Consider the following 11,750-nt stretch of genomic DNA (forward strand, 5'->3'; position numbering starts at 1 on the left):
AGTGGGGAAATCCACTCATTTGGCAACTTCTTCCGAACAACATGCGCAAGCCGCAGTTCATAGAACCCTCACCAGAATGAAATGAATCATGCCATTGAACTGCTAAAATCATTGCAATGCAAGACCAAACAACAAACATTCTTCTGATGTGGCAAAAGGAAACTAGGACACCGATTCTGTTCTCAACAGACGCATAAACTTTTTTTCGACTGAGGATTAACTTGAAGCAAAAGTCACTTGGAACACTATACAATATGACTGCTAACGGTAATATTTAGTCTCCAATCCATGTATCTGGTGACAGATATGAGACAACTAGGAGGAGCCAAGTACAGAAACTAGGAAAATTAAGCGTATGAGACGTGATGTCACCACCCTCTGCTATCGGAGACCTAGTAAACCCCCTCCACCGGGGTTGCATTACCATATCTATAGCTATGTACATGAAGTCCAACGAGGCTGAAGTTCCCAAACTTCACGGCTTGCTGACATCTAAGTCTACGCCTACTTCCCCGTCGCAGTCTTGTTCATCATCGTCGTCCCTAGGCCACTTCCCTAATACAGTTTGCTTCTCATCCTCTACAGGAGGAGAGGCCTTATCGGTTAACCTGCATACTTCATCGTTGCAGCGCTGTTCAGCATCATCATTCCTTTGCCGCTTCCCTGATATTGTCTCCTTTTCATCCTCTACTGATGAAGCTGCCTTACCAGTCAAACTACATACTTCATTATTGCAGTGCTGATCAACATCACCGTCCCTAGGTCCCTTTCCTAACACTGTTTGCTCATCATCATCCATAGAAGCAGAGTCCTTATCAGTCAAACAGAACACTTGATCATTGCAGTTCTGTTCCACAGCATCATCCCTAGGCCGCTTCCCCAATATCGTTCTCTTTTCATCCTCTGCAGCTGCAGAGACCTTGCCAGATAAACTAACCTCAGTTTGCATATCAGCTCCTGTTTGTTCCCCATTGCATTTCTGTTCAGCGTCATCATACCTCACTCGCTTCACTAATACTGTTTGCTTCTCTACAGAAGCAGAGCCCTTATCAGTCAAACTAAACATTCCCCCGTTGCAGTTCTGTTCTGCAGTACCGTCCCTAAGCCGCTTCCCTAACAACGTTTGCTTTTCAGTCTCTGCAGCTGCAGAGGCCGTATCAGTTAAATTAGCCTCAGTCTGATTATCAGCTCCTGTTTCTTCCCCATTGCAGTCCTGTTCAGCATATCGCTTCCCTGATATTGTTTGCTTCTCATCATCTATAGAAGCAGAGAACTTGTCAATCAAACTAGCCTCAGTTTGCATACTAACTCCAGTCTGTTTATCTCCACTGGAGTTTGCATGCACAGCTGCAAGCTCTTGATCAGATAGTGCAGAATTGGAGCCCAAAGAACCAGTGGATGTCATGTTATCAGGTTGCTTAGTTTGGACATGAACCGAAGGTATTCTCGACAACACGTCTGGCTTCCTTTCTATATGTACCCAACGGTTCTTGACCCAATCTTTTGAAATTCTTATATCATTTAGCTGGCATACACCAAAAAAGTTTTCACCTGGAACAATCATAATATAAGTGTCAGTGCCATACTTCTGTTGCAACTTGCAGAAGTAACTTGATGAAGAAATACAGAAAACATAGGGTCGTCGGCAAAAGATGAGACACATGCAGTTGCTAATTTGTATCACATGGAATACCAAGATAACATTCCTTCTCCATCTAATGAATTGCTTCCACAATTTGCAAGCAGTTTTATGTCATGATATAGATGATGGTGGATCATCATATTACTTTTGGAAAGTACTTTTGGAATTTACATACTGATTTAACAGTAACCGAAGCTAAAGATTTGTAGAGCAAAATGCCATGAAGTGCCTCGACATTTAGCAAAACAGTGAGTCTCAACACAATACAGTGTGATCCTCATGACTTACTGAATGCCAAAGAATTGCAGTAAAATAACAAACAAGACCAAACTGGACGTTTACCTATCACACAATGTATGTTATAAATTGTGCAGCATGTTTTTTTTTCAAGTTTTGGCAGTAATAATTTTGCAAAATCAGCAGAATTACCGTCATACCAACACCATGGCAGGACAAAAAATACAATCATGCTCCCCTCTCAGATCCACAAAAGCTACTTATTTATGTGCGATGCACCTAGCTTGTACTAACCGTGTGAACTGACACACGGTAACATGGAGAAAACAATTAACAATACGTGGCACCAATCTGGTGGACGATGACAAAATATGAAAATATTCCATTTTTAGGTAATATGGTTTAATCTAAAGGAGTGTATGGAGTATGAATCACCAGGGGGGAGGGGGTGCAGTAAAAAGCTATTTAGATTTTGCTCTCTTATCTTTCGTATAACACAAACATTCTATGAAGACAGTTTTGTATTTTGTAGGCACACCAAGAATGGAAAAAACATCATTTCAGCAAGAAAAAGGACCTGGGAAGTATATTTGCAGGCTATCAGATGAACCAGCATCTGTACTCACTAAAACTCCTTCCCACCAGCCACTAAATTGCCAGACATCAACAGCAGTTCCAGGTAAAAGGGCAGTGTCATTGACCAAAGTCTTTTGTTGAGGACGTGGCCTAATTCTGAGCCGGCCTGGGCATCTCAGTCCAAGTTTATCAGGAAGAGCCAATGTAGAGACACGTACACGCTCCTACATGGAAGCATAAAATAAGTTCAATTGGCATGGCAAGAAATAACCTCATCGGTTCTATATTAAAAACATATGCTTGTGCAGAAAAAAACAGAATAGATCACGATAATGAGAAAAATAAAAGGAGTGGCAGAATGCCAAATATTATGATATTCTCCCTCCGTTCTAAAATATAATGTGTATTAATATTCCAAAAGGTCAAATATAACCTATGTTTGACCAAGTTTATAGAAAATTATATCAACATATACAATACCAAATATAAAAAATATATGAAAACATATGCTATGGTGAATCTAATGATACTGATTTGGTATTGTAGTTATCGATATTTTTTGCTCTATAAACTTGGTCAGACATAAAGAAATTTGACTTTTCTGAAATTAATATACCTTATAATTTGGAACGGACGGAGTATTATCACTTCAAATGCATAATCCAACTTAGAATATTTATACTAAGATCAGTTAGTCATACCTCCAATCTACCACAATCATCGGCATCTTCGAGATCATCATATTGGATCTTCAGTTTGTTATGACTAGTACATGGCTTCAGAACAGTACACCTGAACCAGCAGCCCACAATGCCACTGTCTTGAGACAAAACCTCTATCTTGTCACCAACGTTGTAGGTTGGCATAGGCTGACTCTGGGGCCCTATAAACTTAACTGAGAGATGCTTTACAGGAGATTGTTTATTAAACGGCTTCTGATAAGATGGTATGGAGTCTGCTTGTGGGCCTCGGCAGATTTTGGTACCCAAACATTTTGAATAAAGCCTCTCAAACTGCTTTGAAGACTTGATCTTTCCAGGTGAACAATGCCTGACATCAGAACCATCCTTTTCTTGTTCAGGTGAAACTTTCAAGGATAGGACAGCAGCTTGGTTAAAATATCCACGCAATGTTCTCAAGTCAAAATGTTTGAATTTATTTTTGCTATACTGACGAAAGCAGAAACGGATCCCCACCAACGAACTATTTGGCAAAGTGTCCCCACACTTTTCATAATGCTCTCGGGTTAAAACAGTAGCAATATCATCGACACACTCAACACTGATTACTTGAGAATAAGAGGTGATGAAAACTTCACAAGGATGAGGAGCAGGAGGAGGTATGGCACAAGCAAATTCCTGGTTTTGATGAAACCATCGCACTTTAACCTTCTTGAGTCCCTTCTTATCTTCATACATATCCTCCAAGTATGCAAGGTAACGGTTTTCCTCCTCAGACATGACAAGTGCAAAAGAGTGGATCTGCCAAACGAGACATCATATGAATTAAAAGATGGTTACCGGTAACTAAGTGTACATACAGTCATATAACAAAACTTACAGATATTGTGGTTCCATTACGACAAAAGGCTTGATAGTGCTGAAGCTGCTTGCTACAAGTCCAGAATGGACCAGACCACATAATGTCTGTACTGCAAGCTGTACCCTAATAATGTAATTGGAAAATTATCAACATGTTCACGGAAGATGCGACAAAACTATATGCAAAGTTACAGGTGATTGCGTACCAGATTGTGACACACATAGCTATCAGTTTCGCTGTATCCATCTAATCCAACATCATTGCCCATACGAGGTCCAAATTTTGAAAAATCTGGAAAGAACAAGCAACTAGATATCAATATCACTGAGGAACAATCTGAAATAAAATAATACATGTCTCAATCATACAAGTTATATACTTATAGTTATATGCTGAACGGGACTGGCCTGGTAGGTGGTCGAAACATTATGGCCAAGAAATGCAGCAGGAAAAGAATAGTCACAAGGGATGTGAAAAGGCTCAGAAGGTCCATCTCCCTCAAATGGGATGACAATCTACCAAATGTAAAATAAACACAAAGAAGTAATTCACTCAAATCAAATCCTGACATACTACCTAAAATATAAGAATATAGTGAGCTAGTTTGCCTTATTTTGCCATAAATGAGGACAGCCTGTCACTAGAGTGCCTACATGAGCGTGACTCAGCTTTCACCTGTTAAACTTGCCTGCCTCATCTAGATGGCATTTTAGTCTCACAGAGAAAGATGCCATTTTCATATTGTGATGTGAGAAAGAGCATGTTAGTTGCTAAGAGCATGTATAATAAGGAGCTATAAGCCTGCTTACATGGCACTATTGCTTATCTGGAGTAGAGAGACGAGGAAAATGAAAGGAGTGAGCTCTCATGCAAGAGCCAACCTCTAAACGTGCTTAGCCAGCCCTATTTTATGAGTGATTAATGACGATTTTGATGACATGTCAACCATGCATAGCCAGCTGTTGGATATACTATTAGACATGCCCTAATAGGTAAAAGGGAATAAATGAGAGGAAAGAGAAAGAGAAAGGGGAAAAGGGGACTAACTTAATAGTAACCTTATATAGCAAACCCTATTAGGTCATCTCCAACAGGCGCCCAAAAAAGGCCTCGCGCACTAAAAAACGACGTTTTTTTTGCGCCGGAGACAAAAAACAGCACTCCAGCAGACGCTGTAAAATAGAAAAAAAGGCAGCCCGGTGCATGTTGCTCCCACTTGCGCAGGATCCGGGGAAGGGTCCGACCACTTTGGGTCTTTAGTACGCAGCCTTTCCCTACATTTCTGCAAGACGCTGTAAAACAGAGCACGCACAAAAAACGCCAGCGCCCGCGCTGCAAATTTTGGGCGCGCTGGCTTCCGGGCTGCATATTTGGGGCGCCGGATTGTGTGCACTGGCTGCTGCAGGTGGGGCCGCCGGATTGGGCGCCGTGTTTTTGTGCATCTGGAAAACCTCTTCGTCGCTCCCGCGCGCAAAAACGCTACTTCAGCGCTGCAAAAAAAAATTTAGCGCGCGCCTGTTGGAGATGCTTTTATATGAGTGATTAATAATGCGGGCTCTTGATGACAAGGTGGTCTTATATAGCCAGCTGCTGGCTATATTATTAGCCTTGCTATAAGTAGTGAGTTGAAATTTGCACAGGTTGACGTGCGGCGTACTTCCTGTTATCACTATAACACTTCTCTCGCAGACTGGAGTCCCATGTCGTTCTGCAAGGCCTCTTTGTCTGGATTGCTAATCAAAGTTAGACAACAATGGTCTTTTCTCTAAAAAACTAGGGTACGTTTCATTTGTGTCCAATACCTATCTTACCAAATTTTCAGTGATGACCAAAATTTTGTACATTGTTGTTTGGATGGTTTCCAAGTCCTTGGCATTCTCTAGTTCATTTTTCTTGCCAACAGTGGCCAAATTCATCTTAGTGAGTGAACAGAAATAATCCCAATCGTTTGTGCCTTAGCTCTGTAATTCTAAGTTCCTGAAGTGGTGATTTGAATTAGATCAATCATCAGTTTGCGACATTAAACCTTATTGTTGTTTACAAACTGTTCCTAGTGGCTGGTCCTACTATGATTTTGCATATAAAGTAGACACTCATCATCTACAACAAGTATCGACCTTCCCCGGCTTCCATAATATTTATTTTTAACCCATAGGAACGTCAATTGCTAGTTTCTAAGACCTGACAAACACCTGAATTGGTGGCCTAGTGTACAATCTTGCATCCAGGCAGGTATAGCTGCTAGTGCATAAACATTAGGTCTCTGGTTTGGTCAAACTGTAAAAGACAGGAACGGACATGCCTAGTACAACAATGGTGAAAAGGACTAGCAGGTCTGTAAGGGCATCTCCAACGCCAGGCGCTAGGGGAGAGCGCTAGGGAAAATTTCCCGTTCTATCACCTGTTGCATCCTCAATTCCTGGCGTCGGTTGCCGCATCGACGCAAAATAAGACAGTGAACGCTTGCCCTTTTTTTCCAGACGAGAGGAGGCAACAAGATCTGTTCTCCACCCGTATTTAGCGCCGACGGTTAGCGCCTGGTTTTCAACCAGATAACGTTTGGGGCTTTTAAAAAATTCTGCTATTCAATTTTTTCTGTTTAAGTGTCCACCATTGTAGATGCTCTAAAGTGCAATAAAACAATGTCATCAAATAATGTTACGGTCACCCAACAGGTAAAGCACAAAAGCTAATACATCAACAAGTGGCTATCCAAACATTTATGCTAATTAATGTTACCATATCTCAACATGACATAAAATTGGACAGGAGAACCTCAATTTTGACATACTTTGCCATTCGGATATTCTCAAATTACAGTCTAACATGCTCTTGAAGGTTTGAGAAGTGCCTGATCGTGTCTATTGCAAAGCAAGCTTCTGTGCTGAGGACCGATGCAGTAAACTATGTAAGCATGATTTCTAGATTAGACATTTATGTCTTAGTGTGTATGTTCCAGAAACACTACTCAACATATAACATATAAAATTCAAGAAACAATAACAGATGGTAATGCTTAGTATCAGCTGAATTCATGTATCAAATGTTAGAAACAGAGAAGGTGGTAATTACTTGAGGTGAGGGTCTTCGCCGGAAGGAAGGACTCGAGCCAATCCACGACCTCACGGCGGGACCTCCACTTGCGCGCAAACATCCCCTGCCCACCATCAGCACCACCGCTTCCCTGCGGCCCATGGAAATCCTCTGACACGACGTAGAGCATGTGGCGCAGGCTCCGCTCTGTGCCCACGACTGCCAGATGAGACACGCCATCGGCGTCTTCCAAGTAGTAATGCACGACGCGGCTGCCCCTCTCCTGCGAGAGGAACTCCTCCCTCCACCTCACGAACTCCGGACGGCCCTCCCTCGCCATGCTTGCCGCAGTACCAACAGGACGCACCCCCGGCACGGAGTACTAAACAAAGAAAGGAGCCTTTGGCAACAGGCTCATGACCTTCCGCGCGGTGTGGGGTGGGGTGGGGGGGGGGGGGGGGGTCCTCAAAACGAAGAAAGCGGCTTTAGGGTTCTCGGGGAAGAAGGGGGGCGGGGGGCGTCTCTCCGAAACCTCGGAGGACGCAAGAATTGCACGGGGAACTTGAGATTAGCAGGGGGGTGGGGAGCGGCGGCCGGGGATTCCTTGCAATCCCCGAGGGAGAAGGGTTTCTGGGGCTTCAAAGAGACTTGGGGGCAGTTCTTGCTGGCCAAATCGGCTTGAATCGGAAGGGGTTCAGGCTGACCAAGAAGCCTTCCATGAAGCCAGGGGCAGCAGCGAGCGGGTTCTTGGGCTGGTTGGCCCCAAAAGGAAAACCAGAAATTTCAAGAAATTACTCCAAGAAAAGATGGCGGCGGCGGAGGACGAAAACGAGCAGGAGGGAGGCGGTCTGCTTGGAAAAGCCCCACTCCGAGAAGGCGAGGGCGGCGGCGGAGGAGCGCGCAGGGAGGTGGGAGGGGAGGCGGACAGGTGGGAGGGGAGGCGGAGGCGAGGAGGAGGGTGAGGAGGTGGATGCTTGAAAGGGGAATCTACTATGTCTCCCCTCTCCTTTTCGGGTCTCTCTGTATCGCGTGGTTTTCATTGGGGGTGAAATTGAAAAGTGCCAAGGTTTTCTTCGGTCTTGTAACAAAACTTTGAAAGGAACAAAGGTCAAAAACAACATCTCGAAAAGAAAAAGAAAAATAAAAAGGTCAAGAACAGCTATGACATAGCACGTGTGGGATGAATTGTTACACGGTTTCTCCTAAGTTTCATTTATGTCATATGTTATGTGTTTTTTTCTGGTCGTGATCATAAAATGCATCATACATCGGGGTTGGTAATTTGAACAACAAATAGCAGCACAAGCTCATATATTGGTCTGGTAGGAATTTATAGATGAACACATAGTAGTACAAGGACTCTCGTCAACTCACTAGAAGTATAGTAATCAATTTGAAAGTTGTGTTCTGTTACTAGTAGAAAACATTTTTAAAGTCACTTTGTTTGTTCATTAATTCATGATGCCCGCGAGGGTTCTCGAGGACCATTTGCCATCATCACATGAAGCGGGTCATTGGATCCGATGTAGTTGGAGCTAGCAATGGAGTTGGATTCAAAGGGTTATAAGCCCCCTAAGGTATGTTTCTCGTGTTGTCGTTTTGGTTGGAGTGTTGGCCTTCCACACAGTATTCCGTGACTTGAGCATCGAGGGAGTACGAGGAAAGTTGTCATTCCGCCAAGTCGTACCATTTTATGGCGTAAGGGGCATATCTAGGAGAAGGGCTAGTCACCCATGCGGTGTAGTCATCATAAGTCGTAGGAAATTCGTAATCCGACCTGGTGTAGTATAAAGGGATGTCGAGGTCATATCACATGGTGGAAGAGTCGTAGTCCGTGCTCGAGGATGACCCGGGCATCGAAGTCGCCGTCGAAAGCGTTGAGGTAGACCCGGAAGCAAGTTCGACGTGAAGGAGGTGTTGTCGCGTGAGTTCTAGGTCAATATGGGCCCGTATGGCGAGACTTGGAACGCAACCGACATCAGGCTTGTTGGTGTAGTTTTGAGTAGAGGAATTATGGTTATCACAGAAAGAGTCGAGGGCGACGGATCGACTTTTGTAACACCGTTGAAGAGGACAATGTGGGTGAAGATGATGGAGAAGTAGTTGATGTTGCTAATACGATCTGCCTACGAGAGGATCCTCGCGATCGACGCAAACCTTTGAGTTTTTTCAATGTATCTAACAATTGTGTGATAATTGCATGTAATTTATATGACAGTGAGACGTCCCCTAGGGTCACCACATGACCACATGCGACATGTTCTACCTAGGTTCAGGGGCCCTACATGCGAGTAATAACCATACTCCTTTTCTGGAATTATATGAATAACGGATTACAACTGTTGGGGTACAAAAGTGTATTCCGTGAGTTTAGGATAGAGGCTCTATACAAGGTGTCTAGTTTGGATCTACATGTTGTGATAGTCACTACTACAATCCCTTTTACTATTGACCCCTCATTACTGAGCGGTTTATGGCCACCAGTCAATGATGACTATTCCAAATGAACAAAAAGTCATCATTGACCGACCATAGTCAGTAATAACTATTCTAGATGATCCATTTCGAGCGGAAAAAGTCATCACTGACTAGCCGCATATATGGCCTATCAGTGATTATATGCATCATTGTTGGGCCAATATCACCGACTAGTCTGTTGGAAATATGACCTTGAGACAATAATTTTATATTACTATATTTCTATATTCGTAATTAATAGTTTATATTATATGCTATAACTGCACTCATGCTGGAATATGTGATTCGGTGGAAAACTCATATATGGGCACATGTGAAATGATAAACGGTAAAATAGTATTCCTAGTCTCGCCTCTAATACTAGTTCAAGTGTTGTTGATGGTCATGTTTTTGGGCCTTAAGATATCATTAAGTCTAATGATAGTCCTAAAACGACTTTGAGAATATGATGTTCGAACAATTATCATATTGAATCGGCCCAACACTTGTGTTGTTATACTTTGAGATTATATCGTCACAAGTCAACTATTATAACATGGAGAGTTAAAATGTGCTTAAGTTCTAAGACCATGGGAGTTATCATAGTTTCTTCTTGCCATACGATGTGCTTTGGGGTTGCTTAAATGTCATTTCTAATACGGTGATCATAATGACAACCTACAGGTTCATCAAAAAGTTTGACAAGGGACTAGATAGCTCAAGAGTGGTATTTGCTCCTTCGGCGAAAGATAGATACTCTTAGGGCCCTCTCGATGTTACTCTTAGGGCCCTCTCGATGTGACAACATCCATCATCATTTGTCCAGACACAGGTGACTATGTCAATGGGATGCCAGAACACTTCAACGAGAAAGAAGAACAAAACTAGCAACGAGGAGAACGATATAGTGAGTATGAGAATGACTCAAAAGGATACCGATACATCTCTCCTCAAGTTCTGTAAAGTATAGCAAAGAAAAGTGAATATCACATGATAACCAAAGGTTCGCTCGAATGACATTCATGTACTCATAGGGATTGATATGGACGTCCACGGTTCCGTTGTCGACCATTGAACAAAGGGTTTTTTTCATCTCTATATTTTACCGAACCTACAGGGTCACAAGCTTAAGGTAATAACAATTTGTTGAGTGTTCGTGGGATGGGAGTAACAGGAATATATTTGTGAAATAGTAATATTCGAAATAGTTTTGAGAGGAACTAGAAGTGTTGCGGGGTCACCGGAAGGGCAAAGGCTATCGAGTAATAATGGGTATTACAATAAATAATATATATGTGGAAAATGTTTCCAGATATGTAAAATTAAGAATTAAAGGTTCTAATGATAGTTAGGAGGATTTAATATTTAACTTAATATCAACGAGCCTTAAAAGGTTAAGTGGTGGAAGGAGATTTGGGCCACAAGGGCCCAATAGTGGAGGTGCCCCTTTCTCCTCTTGGAAAGAAGGGAGGGAGGCTAAATTGGGAGGGATTCCCCTTCACATGGCCCATGCGAGGGGGGTGACTTTCCCCCTTTGTGTGGTGCCCCCTCCAACCTATATATACTAGAGGTGTTGGCCCTACTTTGTACCCAAGATTTTGGACCCTCCTCTAGTTCTATAGTTCTAGTTCTAGTTGATCCTAGTTAGAGCTAGACCTAGATACTATAGTCCTCATAATTAGAAGCCTAATGTTGTTCTAATCTCCTCCCCCTAATTCTTCTACGATGGTTATCTTTGGAAGGCAATGCGTTGTCGGATCGTGAAGACCTATGCTGGCAATCTATGGAGAGCTCGCGCTTCGGGTCTTCTTTCGAGGGATCGTACATCGATGGTTCGAGGGACTCCAAGTGCGATCCACACCAACTCATCTTCTTTCGTTGCAACTCGGAGTTGGTAACGATCTGATCCAAACTGCTATTGCATATTCATAATATTCTTGGTTGATTGTAGGGTGATTTGTTTTGTTTTCTACTACATTTCCCAACAGTGGCATAATGAGTGGTTCCATGAGTAGGTGTAGGTTCCGATCTAGATCACATGTGGATGTGAGGGTTTGATGTTCTTCATATGCTCCCCTCAAGTCTTGCTTCGGTTCAGTACGTTGACGATATGATGTAGCTTTGTACAAAGTTCTGACAATCGACCAGCTCTGGCTGTCGATGATTTGCTAACAGTTTTTTGTGCTTCATCATAGTCAAGAATAGTCAACTGTCTCAAACACAAGAGGGCGATGGCGATGGTATTCTAGGGGGTCACATGTAT

General features: G+C 42.8%; 1 protein-coding gene across 1 annotated transcript; it reads right to left on the reverse strand.

The window, feature by feature from the left end:
• Positions 1–321: 321 nt before the first annotated feature.
• On the reverse strand, positions 322–7,464 carry LOC123425369. The gene is made up of 6 exons (XM_045109058.1): positions 7,070–7,464; positions 4,203–4,288; positions 4,016–4,120; positions 3,157–3,936; positions 2,457–2,679; positions 322–1,551 (listed from the first exon to the last, which is right to left on the reverse strand). Exons 1-6 carry the CDS (start codon positions 7,368–7,370, stop codon positions 476–478), a joined length of 2,571 nt encoding a protein of 856 aa, XP_044964993.1. The 5' UTR covers positions 7,371–7,464; the 3' UTR covers positions 322–475.
• Between the last annotated feature and the right edge of the window lie 4,286 nt (positions 7,465–11,750).

The sequence above is a fragment of the Hordeum vulgare genome, chromosome 2H, assembly GCF_904849725.1.
Source record: "Hordeum vulgare subsp. vulgare chromosome 2H, MorexV3_pseudomolecules_assembly, whole genome shotgun sequence".
NCBI lineage: Eukaryota > Viridiplantae > Streptophyta > Magnoliopsida > Poales > Poaceae > Hordeum > Hordeum vulgare.

Bases quoted from the DNA above. Each gene is read 5' to 3' on its own strand.
- LOC123425369 (XM_045109058.1), bottom strand. From the start codon at position 7,370: ATGGCGAGGGAGGGCCGTCCGGAGTTCGTGAGGTGGAGGGAGGAGTTC. The intron at 4,121-4,202 runs GTACGCAATCAC...TTACATTATTAG, and splicing joins GCTATGTGTGTCACAATCTG to GGTACAGCTTGCAGTACAGA. The intron at 3,937-4,015 runs GTAAGTTTTGTT...CTCGTTTGGCAG, and splicing joins GTAATGGAACCACAATATCT to ATCCACTCTTTTGCACTTGT.